The 13336-nt window shown below is 42.0% G+C and overlaps 1 protein-coding gene across 1 annotated transcript in view; it reads left to right on the top strand.

Annotated features, from left to right (window-relative positions):
* Positions 1-13336, top strand: part of EDEM2 (ER degradation enhancing alpha-mannosidase like protein 2) — a 31732-nt gene that overhangs the window by 17108 nt on the left and 1288 nt on the right. The window contains exons 8-10 of the mRNA XM_059406861.1: positions 647-771; positions 9132-9276; positions 12113-12234. Of these exons, the coding sequence (XP_059262844.1) occupies positions 647-771; positions 9132-9276; positions 12113-12234 (392 nt within the window). The remainder of the gene's footprint in view (positions 1-646; positions 772-9131; positions 9277-12112; positions 12235-13336) is intronic.

The following is a 13336-nucleotide window of genomic DNA, read 5'->3' as shown; positions in this document are numbered from 1 at the left end:
CATTTATTCAGCAGATACTTAGTACCACTGATCTGTCTAGCGCCGTGCAAGCACCCAATGTGGACTATTTCATTTCATCCTTATGGCGCTATTTGAGATTGTCTTATTAATTTGCATATGTATTTGGTACTTCATTTGGATAATAATTTATTGTGCGTATATATTATGCACTATGTAGCATGGAGGATTCTGCCCTTCATGGATTTACAATCTAGAGAGAAGTGTAAGTTCAAGTTCCCACCAGAATGTAAGGGCCCCAGGGCCTGCCTTTTGTCTTGTTTGCTACCCTGTAGGTACCTGTACCTAGTAGATGCTCAATGAATGTTGTTGAGTGAATGAATAACTGAACAGTCCCATGAGGTGTATATCATTACTCTCCCCACTTTAGAGATAATGAAACTGAGGCTTAAGAAGGAAAACCTTACCCAAGGTCACAGCTAGCAAGTGGTAAAGCTAGAGCTGGAATTTGAGTCTGGAAGTTTGGCTCCAGAACTCATGCTCTTTTCTCTATGCCTTGTTGCTTCCTAGTCTGCTTTGAAGCTACACCATCATATGGTCTTCAAAAGTGTAAGTCCGTGCTTCTGGGGTCAAGACCTGCCTTTCATCTCTGTGATCACTGATGTGTCTTATTGCATCTCCTCTGCAGAATATAACACAGCCATTCGGAATTACACCCGCTTCGATGACTGGTACCTGTGGGTACAGATGTACAAGGGGACTGTGTCCATGCCAGTCTTCCAGTCCCTAGAGGCCTACTGGCCTGGTCTTCAGGTAGGAATGATCAGAGAGGTGGATTTTGTTTTTCTGAAACTGACAAAGCAAGCTCATTCTTTTTTTTTTTTTTTTTTGAACTTAATTCTGTTTTATTTTTTATTAACATATAATGTATTATTTGTTTCAGGGGTACAGTTCTGTGGTTCCTCAGTCTTACACAATGCAAAACATTTACTGTAGCACATACCCTCCCCAGTGTCCATCACCCAGCCACCCTACCCCTCCCACACCCCCTCTCTTCCAGCAACCCTCAGTTTGTTTCCTGAGATGAAGAGCCTTAAGAGACTCTTTTGTTTGTCTCCCTCTCTGGTTTCATTTTTTCCTCTCTTCCCCTACTATCCTCTGCTTTGTTTCTCAAATTCCACATACAAGTGAGATCATATGATAATTGTCTTTCTCTGATTGACTTATTTCGCTTAGCATAATACCCTCCAGTTCCATCCATGTTGTTGCAGATGGCAAGATTTCAGTTTTTGATGGCTGCATGATATTGCATCATACATATACACCACATCTTCTTTATCCATTCATCTGCTGATGGACATCTAGGTTCTTTCCATAGTTTGGCTATTGTGGACATTGCTGCTGTAAACACGGGGGTGCACGTGGCCCTTCAGGTCTCTACATTTGTGTTTTGGGGGTAAATACCCAGTAGTGTAATTGCTGGGTTGTAGGGTAGCTCTATTTTCAACTTTTTGAGGAACCTCCGTACTGTTTTCCAGAGTGGCTGCACCAGCTTGCATTCCCACCCACAGTGTAGGAGGGTTCCCTTTTCTCCGCATCCTCGCCAACATCTGTCATTTCCTGACTTGTTAATTTCAGCCTTTCTGACTGGTGTGAGGTGGTGTCTCATTATGGTTTTGATTTGTATTTCCCTGACGGTGAGTGATGTTGAACACTTTTCCATGTGTCTGTTCGCCATTTGGATGTCTTCTTTATAGAAATGTCTGTTTAGGTCTTCTGCCCATTTCTTGATAGGATTATTTGTTCTTTGGGTATTGAGTGTGATAAGTTCTTTATAGATTTTGTATACTAGCCCTTTGTCTGATATGTCATTTGCAAGTATCTTCTCCCATTCTGTCAGTTGTCTTTTGGTTTTGTTGACTGTTTCCTTTGCTGTGCAAAAGCTTTTGATCTTGATGAAGTCCCAATAGTTCATTTTTGTCCTTGCTTCCCTTGCCTTTGGTGATGTTTCTAGGAAGAAGTTGCTGTGGCTGAGGTTGAAGAGGTTGCTGCCTGTGTTCTCCTCAAGGATTTTGATGGATTCCTCTGTCACGTTTAGGTCTTTCATCCATTTTGAGTCTATTTTTGTGTGTGGTATAAGGAAATGGTCCAGTTTCATTCTTCTGCATGTGGCTGTCCAATTTTCCCAACACCATTTATTGAAGAGACTGTTTTTTTTCTTTCTTTCTTTCTTTCTTTTTAATATTTTATTTATTTGAGAGAGAGACAGTGAGAGAGAACATGAGCGAGGAGAAGGTCAGAGAGAGAAGCAGACTCCCCGTGGAGCTGGGAGCCCTATGCGGGACTCGATCCCGGGACTCCGGGATCATGACCTGAGCAGTCGTCCAACCAATGAGCCACCCAGGCGTCCCGTGACTGTCTTTTTTCCATTGGACATTCTGTCCTGTGTTGTCAAAGATTAGTTGACCATAGAGTTGAGGGTCCATTTCTGGGCTCTCCATTCTGTTCCATTGATCTATGTGTCTGTTTTTGTGCCAGTGCCATGCTGTCTTGATGATGACAGCTTTGTAATAGAGCTTGAAGTCCGGAATTGTGATGCCACCAGCTTTGCTTTTCTTTTCAACATTCCTCTGGCTATTCAGGGTCTTTTTTGGTTCCATACAAATTTTAGGATTATTTGTTCCATTTCTGTGGGGAAAAAAGTTGATGATATTTTGATAGGGATTGCATTAAATGCATAGATTGCTCTAGGTAGCATAGACAATTTCACAATATTTGTTCTTCCAATCCATGAGCATGGAATGTTTTTCCATTTTTTTGTGTCTTCAATTTCTTTCATAAATGTTCTATAGTTTTCTGAATACCAATTTTTTGCCTCTCTGTTAGATTTATTCCTAGGTATCTTATGGTTTGGGGTACAATTGTAAATGGGATTGACTCCTTAATTTCTCTTTCTTCTGTCTTGTTGGTGTACAGAAATGCAACTGATTTCTGTGCATTGATTTTATATCCTGACACTTTGCTGAATTCCTATATGAGTTCTAGAAGTTTTGGGGTGCAGTCTTTTGGGTTTTCCACATAAAGTATCATCTGCAAAGAATGAGAGTTTGACTTCTTCTTTGCTGATTTGGATGTCTTTTATTTCTTTTTGTTGTCTGATTGCTGAGGCTAGGACTCCTACTACTATGATGAATAGCAGTGGGGATAGTGGACATCCCTGGTGTGTTCCTGGCCTTAGGGGAAAAGCTCTCAGTTTTTCCCCATTAAGAATGATATTTGCTGTGGGTTTTTCATAGATAGCTTTATGATATTGAGGTATGTACCCTTTATCCCTACACTCTGAAGAGGTATTTTAGTTGCTTGAGTACTTGAGTTGGAGACAGAAGAGAGAGTTAGAGTGAATTAGACAGACTTGAGGCTCTGCCAAGCTGAATTTTCCAAAGGGAGCTTTAAGGTATCAGGAACTGAGCTTCCAGTGTGCTGTGAAATGTGATACCATTTAAAATGAAGTAGGAGGGGCGCCTGGATGGCTCAGTGGGTTAAGCCGCTGCCTTGGGCTCAGGTCATGATCTCAGGGTCCCGGGATCGAGTCTCGCATCGGGCTCTCTGCTCAGCAGGGAGCCTGCTTCCCTCTCTCTCTTTCTCTGCCTGCCTCTCTACCTGCTTGTGATCTCTTTCTGTCAAATAAATAAATAAAATCTTTAAAAAAAAATAAAATAAAATGAAGTAGGAAGTGTCTTTCCAGGCTGGCCAGTAACCGCCATTGGCAACAACTGTTTCTCCACTGGACAGTTCTGTCAAATCTCTTCATTCTTGACAGCGGGCCTGAGAAAAGACGTGAAAGCAGCTGGGGCTGCTCTCTGTGCCACCATTATTGTTTTCTATTACATGATCTGATGGAGTCACAGCTGGGAGGGTGGGATGTTGGAGCCCATCTAACAGGCCCCTATGTATACCACAATATTTTTACAAGCTCGTTTCTTTTTTTATTTTAAGAAAAGGTAATACATGTAGATGGTGGTAAATTTTAAAAGCACACAGAGGAATACAGTGGAAAGTAAATCTTGAGCACCCATCCCCAGACGCCCTCCCAAGTCCAGCTTGTATTACGTTTTGTGTATAGCTTTCTAGAAATCTATATGCATAAATGTATGCATAAATTATATTTACCTTTTTTCTTTACATAGATAGGAATATATTATGTACCTTTTCACTGAATATGTCTTGGGGATCATTCTTTATTGATACATATAGGTCAATTTTACTTTTTTTTAAGATTTTATTTATTAGAGAGAGTGATCACGAATAACAGGGAGGGGCAGAGGGAAAAGCAGACCCAGTGAGCAAGGAGCCCACTGCAGGGCTTGATCCCAGGACTCTGGGATCACGACCTGAGCCAAAGGCAGATGCTTAACCAACTGAGCCACCCAGGCGCCCCTTGATTTTACTTCTTTTTAACAGACGAATATATTCCATTAAATTGATAATTCTGCAATTCATGTACTAGTCCCCCATCATGTACTTTTAGCCAGCCTTCTTATTTTACAGATGGGGAAACAGGCTCAGAGAAAACTTGTTGACAATATTAAATATAGGTCCAACTTTTCTAAGGTATTCAAATTCTGTTGCTTGGATGCCCACTAAAAGAATTTTGAAGAATCGTGGAATCCCCTGCATGTTTTTAACCTTTTTCTCCTCAAACTCATATTTTCATTCTCCTCCTCCAACAAGATTTTATACTAATTGTTATATTTTATGCTAGATAAATTTTATTGAAACCCTCTTATATCTTTGTAATAAAATTTTTGTATACATAGAAACTTAAAATACTTTAGAATTTCCTCTGACCATAGGCTCTAAGTATTAAATTTGTTTTCTTCTTGACTTGGTTATCATTAGTATGTTAAATGAGTAAAGCAACATTAATAGCTTACATTTTTTGATGAATAATTATGAAACATAAAGGCAATTTAATCAGAAATACACTTTGTGAGATTTTGGGAGCTTTTTAATTTTTAAGTAGTTTGTATTTGTGCGTGAACAACACATATTGCTACAATGGGATATGGTTATGGATCAAAAGTTTTGTTCCTGTTTTCATCTTTTAGCTGTAAGTGCTGAGTAGCCTTATGCATATAAATAAGTAGATAGGAATGGAAAGAGTTTGATTATTGCAATGACATTCAGACCTTTTTTTTTTTTTGAACATCAGGGAGGGAGGAGGAGGGGCCAAGGGGGAGAGAGAATCTTAAGCAGGTTCCACACCCAGTGCAGAGCCCTTGGGGTTCCATCTCGTGACCTGAGCCAAAATCAAGAGTTGGACTTGTAACCAGCTGAGCCACCCAGGTGCCCATCATTCAGTTCTTTGTAATCATTGACTTAATAGATTGATCCATATAAAACTGCCAGTATTTCATTGTCTTACCTACAAAAATGGCAGTATTATATGGTTCGTTCTTTATATGATGAAAATAGTCATAATCTGTCATCAGAAATCATTTTTAATGATTCCTCTGCTGACAACTTGACCAGATCCTCTTCCAGTTTTTTGAAGGCAGAGTATTGGGAACCATCTGATACACAAAAGAATTTGTTCCATGGTGGTTAGAGTCATTTCATTTTTTCAACACCTGCACCAGTTTTGTTTTTTTTTTTTTAAGATTTTATTTATTTATTTGACAGAGAGAGAGAGAGAGAGAGACAAGCAGGGGGAGTGGGAGAGGGAGAAGCAGGCTTCCCACTGAGCCTTCCCACAGGGAGCCTGCTGGGGGGGCTTGATCCCAAGACCCTGGGATCATGACCTGAACTGAAGGCAGACACTTAACAACTGAGCCACTCAGGTGCCCTCTACAGCAGTATTTTAAATTTAACCTAATTTGGTGCTCAGGAAGTCTTTATTCCCCAGGACAGTGTTCCACAGAAGGTACCCTTTGGAGAAGGTAAAATGGCAGAAGGATAACTGTGAAGGAAACAGTGATAATAGATAGCCTGCCTTTGTGTTATAAGCATCTTTTCAGGCAGATCCATTTTAGGAAAGTAGAGGATCTAGAACTCTATTGCCTTAAAACTATTTGTGACTACATTCCTCTTGGGAAACCTGCTTGTCCAATCCAGCTGTATCACTGATCACACCCTTTGACCCTGCCAAATTCCATTTCTCTGCATGCTGCCCAAGAAAGTAATTCAAGAGGGAAAGATGCATCACGTATACAGATATTCCTAGCAACAAAGTTCATGACAAAGAAAACCTAGAAGTGATCCAAATACCCACTAATGGAAGGGCAAATGAATAATTACGTTAAAAAAAAACTTTTTAAAGATTTATTTATTTGAGAGAGAATGAGAGAGAGCAAAAGCGATTGAGCATGAGAAGGGGGAGGGTCAGAGGGAGAAGCAGACTCCCTGCCAAGCAGGGAGCCCAATGTGGGACTTGATTCCGGGACTCCAGGATCATGACCCGAGCCGAAGGCAGTTGCTCAACCAACTGAGCCACCCAGGTGCCCCTGAATAATTACATTTTAATGGAATGGGTCATTATACAACTTTAAGAAACTAATATGTAAACTCCCATGTTACATGAAGAGGTAGCGACAAGAATCAAGAAAATGTGAAGGAATGAAACATACTGTTGGACTATAGTGAGAAATTAGGAGTGATAATTAAATTTTTTAAAAATTCTCTAAGTAGATTTAACAATAACAAAATACACACAAAGGCATTATGTTATGTGTAAACTGATTATAATTTTAGAATTTTGGTTTTGGTACGTTATGAAATAGAAGACAAAAATGTAAACAGCTTCTACTATGGAGGTGATTACATTTTTATTCCTGTATGTTTTAAAAAAAAATTTCTATAACTCTGAATAGAATATAAATTAGGAAGGTAGATATCAAAACTATGTTATCTGTGTGGTAAGGTTAAGAGTGACTTTTTTATACCTTTATTTTTCAAATTTCCTAAAATAAAAATTAAGAAAATAAAAGAGAGGGTGTGATAAGGAAGGAAAGCGTTTCATCTCCTTTGGTGTGGTACTTTTTCCTGGCTTGACCAGGGGTCATGGGTTCATTCTCTGTGAGATTATAAAAACACTAATAACTGACATTTATTGAACATCTTGTCAGTGCCTTGTTGTGTGACTGACACACAGAGGTGATAAATATTTATAAGAGAATGATTTCTGTGTCAGACACTTGACACAGAATGATCACAGCACACTGAAGTAAATGTTGCTTTCTAGATGAAGAAAGGAGGCTTAGATACGTCCAATTTGTTCATTCATTTATTCAACAAATATCCGAATGCCTGCTGCATTCCAGGCACTGCCCTTGTTCGGGTTATAGAGTGTGAGGCACAAAAGAAAAAATTGAGCGGACAAATGCATAAAATAGTCCGTTGCAATGAAGGACACAAAGCGAAAGTCTGAGAGAAAATGTTGGAGGGGGACCTAAACTTGAGGGAGTAAGGCCTCTCAGAGATGTGATGCTAAAGCTGGTATTTCAGGAATCAGAGATAGGGGATGATGTTCCAAGCAGAGAAACATCATGTGTGAAGGTCCTGAGACAGGAAAGAGTTGGCTGTTTACCAGAAACAAAAGCAATTTGGCCACAGTCCAGGGGAGGGAAAGATCAGTCAGTGGAAGTCAGCAGCGCGCAGGTCATGCAAGGCCTTGAGGGCTGTGGGGAGGTATCTGGACTTTATGCTGAACCCCTGAGAAGCCCTGAGGTCTGGTGTTTGTAGGAAGGCAGTTACTCTGCCTGTATGGGGAGAGAGCACTGGAGAGGGGCATGGAGACAAGTGGTGGGAGACGTGAGAGGGCTGTGGAAGGGATCCCGGTGTGAGATGCTGGTGACCAGATGGGGCGGCGGTGCTGGAGGTACGGAGAGACAGACGGTGATGGTTTAGAATGGAATGGACAGGAGTTGCTGACGGAATGGATATGGGGGGAGGGGAAGGGAGGAGTCGAGGATGGCCACGATTTGCTAAGTGCCGTGTACTAAGAAGGGAGAGGTGACAGTAAGGAGGCAACTTTGTGGGAAAGTGAGGGAACCGAGAGCTTTCTTGGGGAAATGTTAAGTTTGCCCTATCCACGAGGCACCCACAGGAGATGTCAAGAATGTCAGGTCAAAAAGCTGTTTCCTGGGGCAGCTGGGTGGCTCAGTCAGTTCAGTGGCTACCTTTGGCTCAGGTCATGATCCCAAAGTCCTGGGATGGAGCCCTGCATTGGACTCCCTGCTCAGCAGAGAGCCTGCTTCTCTCTCTCTCCCTCTGCCTGCTGCTCTGCCTTCTTGTGCTCTCTCTCCCTCTATTAAATAAATAAAATAAAAATCTTAAAAAAAAAAAAAAAAAAAAAGCTGTTTCCTTGCAAGCTCATGTTAGTATTACTAGCTGCTTAGCAACAGCTAATAAAATTACAAATGTGTATATTTTCGGACCCAGCAATCCTAATTCTGTCCTACAGGTAAACTTGGCATATGTTTGAGGTGACATATGTGCAAGGTTATTTACTACACTGTTGGTTGTTCTAGCAAAGAGCAAAACATTGGAACCAATCCAACTAGCTGTTAATAGAGAACTAGTTAAACTGTGGTCCAGGCAGTGGAGTACTACACAACTGTGTAGATAGGGGGAGGCAGCTTTTTATGCACATAGATGAAAAATTAATGAAAGTTGTTAAATGAATAAAAGCAAGTGCAGAACTGTATGTTTAAATAGTGATCTTTTATGTCAGGGAAAATAATAGAGTCTCACACATATTTATGTTTACAAATGAATACAGATTTGTTTGGGGTATGGGATAGGAGTGAGACTTAGTAAAATTAACCTTTTTCCTATTTTTAGAATTTTGAACCAGACAGCTGACTTACCTATTTAAAAACTGTAGTAGCCAGGGACTGAGCAGGGACTTTGAATACAACTTCTGTCCCTCACAGTAACTTTAATGTTTTTGTGTTTTGTATGGGAGAGATGAGGCTCAGAGAAGCTAAGTGTCTGGCCGAGGGCCAAACAATGAATAAATGGGTGACTTGGTTTGATTGCAGGCTTTTGTGGCTCTAAAGCCTTTATTGTCTCTTCCGGGAAGTTGTACGTGGGGTGTGGTATGTGAGTTCTTTTTTGTATGTGGGTTTTTATGCCTGGTGGCTGCTGGCTTGACAACCATTTTTGTCCTACAGAGCCTCATTGGGGACATTGACAATGCCATGAGGACCTTCCTCAACTACTACACTATATGGAAGCAGTTTGGGGGGCTCCCAGAATTCTACAACATTCCTCAGGGATACACAGTGGAGAAGCGAGAGGGCTACCCTCTTCGGCCAGGTAAGCAGGATCTCTGACTCATCCCAACCCAAAAGCTCCGGTTCTCTAAATCCCAAACCCTCAGGTTTCTGTGAGGCTCCATGCCTCACAAGTGCTCACAAGCTACTTTTTTCCCATCTGATGCTTCCAGCAGCTCTGGGTGGTTTTCCTGGTAGGAATGACCTACCCATATATTTTTGGATAAAGAAACTGAAGCTTAGTGGGTTGAGCTGGCTTGCCCTAGACTAAGTGTATGAGGTGGGACTAGAACCCAGGCCTCTCAGCTAAATCTTAGGCTCCTTCAAACTTGAGCAAGTGAGGGCAAAGGGAAGAGCCAGGTTGTCTCCTTTTGAGTTCTTGCCATCGGGATTTCAGAAGTGTAGACAAACTTCCTAAATCACTGGGTCACGTGAGTTATGCTTCTATAATACAGAATGTTAGAATTCTGGAATGGACCTTAGGAACGAATCATCTTGTCCACCTCCCCATTTGCAGCTCAGAAATCAAGGCTCAGAGAAGGAAGGTATTCCACACTCGATAACTGTCTTAGAGTTCCTTTCCAGCCCTGAGCCTCTGATTCACTACAGGAAAGCTAAATCCTGCAAGGAGGAGAAGGGGAAGGGGGCCAGAGGAAGGAAGCTTAGTCAGCACACAGTCATCCCCCACCCCGAAGGGGCTTGCGTTCCCATTGTTACATTCTTCCCACCTTCCCACCTGAATGCCTTTGAGCTGCAGGACCGGCCCTCGCATGCCTCCTGCCCATTCTGCTCTCTTCTACTCCATCTCCTTCCTCCTGCTCAAGAGGTTGTTGTGGAAGTTGTGGAGGCGGAACACAAGAGGAAGTAAAACAGCAACTGCAAAGAGCAAATTAGTCACTTTGATTCCTCGAGTCTGCTGTTCTTGGTATTTCTTTTCTTTTCTTTTCTTTTTTTTTTTTTTGTTCTTGGTATTTCTAATGCATTTGTTCTCACAGCTTTTTCTTTTCTTTTTCCCTTTTCTTTTCTTTCCCGTTCTTGTTCGTTCTTTCTTTCTTTCTTTTTTTTTTTTTTTTTTTAAAGAGAAGACTCTCAGAAGGTATCCTACCCAGTGATACCAGTAGATGAGATGAAGACAGTTTGGGGCTAAACATAGGAAGGAAGCTTGTGCATTCTCAGAGTTAGAGGGAACCCAAGAGGCCTTCTAACTGAGGTCCCCTGTCATTGCCCTGGCAAGTGATTATCTGGTCTTTGTTCAGTTAGCACCAGTGACAGGGAGCTCACTACTTCCAGAGGCACCCTGTTCCATTTGCAGGAGGGGCTGGCCGGAAGGCCTCAGTGGAAAGTAAGGCAGCACAGCCGGGAATCCAGTAATAGCCTTAGCTAGTCACCCTTCCTACCCTAAAACAATAGCGAATGGGAGATAAGGTAGTGCTTTTTCGTTAGATTGATGAGTGTCTTATGCTCTGGTACATGCATCTGATCAGCAGCATGGTAGCATAGAACCTGGCCTAAGAGTCTGAGGGCCTTTACCTCCGCCTAAGTCCAAGTCTAGGCCTTGGGCTGTCACGCTGTTCTAGATAGTTGGTCAAAATAGAAGAAATTAAAACGACGACGATAGCCCATGTAGGCCTATGTATGAGAAAAAGAAAACAAAGTGGCTGGGCCCTGGGGACACTGAGCCAGCCCCTGCTAGCAGCAGGACAAGAGCCTTCCCTAGCTTTTCTTTCTTTGAATGCACACAGCATGTTCTCTTACCACTAGATGTGCCCCCACCTGTGCCTAGAATATGAGCATCAGATTAGCAATTGTCTAGAGACCCATGGGGAAAAGGAGGGAGAGGTGGGGAAGAACTGGGGGACAGGCAGAGGTCTTTTTTCCGAAAGTAAGAAATAGAGTTTGCAGTAATAAATCAAAAGGGAAAAAAGTGCTGACCAAGGTCCAGGAGGGAACAGGGAAGGCGATCAGGAGGAGAGGTTGGTCTAGGAAGGGGGGAGTTCTCTCCTCTCTGAGAAGAGATGGGGGAAGAAGTAGAAAAGTCTGTTGAGCTGTACCTTCCGCCCACTGGGGTCACTCTGGAAGTCAAATCTTTCTTTTCTATACTAGCTCTATATCTGAAAGTAGTAAACACATCCTGAGTTTTCTTTTCTCCAGAATAAACTTCCTCATCACAATCAACTTCTGTTGCCCAATATTTATCTGAAAATGGGGCCCATGTCTGAATGTCCAATTCCGGTTGTGCATATAGAGTCGGACAAGACTATCGCCGTGTTCTGGGCCTGGTGAACTGGTGGCTCCTTCTTTGTTAGATTGAAGATTGCCTCTTGAATATCTTAACCTCATCTTTTTGTCCATCCCGTCTCCAAAGGGCCTCATAATGACAAAGGGCCTCATACTTTCAAGTTTTAGGTTTGGGTTAGGCTGTGAGTGACAGAAAGTAAGTAGTAGCTTAATTAAGATAGACATTTATTCTTCTCTCACTTCTGGCCTTATATGTCCCTCTATGGTGTCAGGGACCTTAGTCTCACACCTGGCTGCTGGGTGTACAGGGCTATAGTTAAGGATGCTGTTACTAAGGAAGAAGGAGAGGACAGATAGTGGGAGACAGGGAGTAACCTTTGCCACCTCCCCATCCCAGAACCTAGCTGCCTCTCTCTCCCTTGGGATTGGAAGTCCATGGTCAGTTTTAAGGCTGATCTCCACTTCAGGCTTTGGGTATATCGGCTCTGGAAATTCAGCACTGTGTGAGCTATCCCCTGTTCCTCCTGGTTGGGGCCCTGTGGACAAGGTATGGAGGGAAGGAGTCTCTCACTGCCTGAAATGGGCCCTGAGCCTTCCCTGCTCAGCCCCTGGATGAGAAGGGTCTGCTTTGGACTTTACAGAACTCATTGAGAGCGCAATGTACCTCTACCGTGCCACGGGGGACCCCACCCTCTTAGAACTCGGAAGAGATGCTGTGGAATCCATTGAAAAAATCAGCAAGGTGGAGTGTGGATTTGCAACAGTAAGTGTTTCCACGGGCCCAAGAGTTGAGAAATGTCTCCCTCTGCTGCTAACAAGCCTCTGGCATAGGAGCACTGAAGGGACCTTAGAGATATACATATGCCTTTATTTTACTGGGGCACATTTTGTGGAAAGGCCTGTAAGGTAGATTCTAGAAGGGAAATAGAGTCCCATGGCCTTATATTCAAATCTGGCGGTCCTTAATGAAATAGTCCAGTAGTTTCACAGATGTTTTCTGAATGTCTTTTATGTGCCAGGCACTATGCTAGACCGAGGGTTCTAGCAATGAACAAAGACCAGCCCCCCAGCAAATATTTTAGTAGGAAGAACAACAAACATGTAGTTGGGAGACGGAAAGAAGCCCAGTATGGCTGGAATGGAGTGAGCAAGGAGGGAAGAGGAAGAGGTAAATCCCAGAAGGAGGAAGCGGCTAGATGGTGTAGGGCTTTGGAAGAGTTGCTGGGGAGCGTTTGCATTTTGTTCTACTTAACAGGAGAAGCTGTCGTAGGACTGACAGCAGAGCAGGGACATGGTCTGACTTGTATTTTAGAAGGATCACTCTGGCTGCTCTGTGGAAAAGGAATTGAAAGGGTCAAGGGTAAGAGCCATGTCACATCCTTAGAGGACCTAAGCAGGCAAGCTATTAATAAACCATCATTACGGACATGTAAAAACCAGATGTGTAGGAAATTTGTCTGGAAGAAAATTCACCAAAAAGTACACAGGATTTTTAGGGTATGGGATTAAAAACAGACACCCCCCCCCCAAAAAAATCCTTCTTTTTTCAAAATTTTGTGCTGTGGTTATATTCTACAAGTAGAATATGAATATGTGTGTGTGTATATACATACATACATATATATATTTAATTTAAATATATAAATTTTTAATTTTATATAAATTTTTTAAAATTTAAAATTAAAAATTTAAATATATGTTTCTATTTAAGAGATATATTTATTTTAAAAGACCTATATATGTAGGGAGAAAATAAAGCAGTGGTATGATTTAGTGTCTAACGTATTGTATTTTGTGAAAAGCCAAAGTGGATGAGCCCAATGGGAACTTCTTAAAAATATTTGACTTATTTCCATGAAAATGAA

Source organism: Mustela nigripes, chromosome 7 (assembly GCF_022355385.1).
Source record: "Mustela nigripes isolate SB6536 chromosome 7, MUSNIG.SB6536, whole genome shotgun sequence".
Lineage (NCBI taxonomy): Eukaryota > Metazoa > Chordata > Mammalia > Carnivora > Mustelidae > Mustela > Mustela nigripes.
This window is presented reverse-complemented; position numbering and strand designations above follow the sequence as displayed.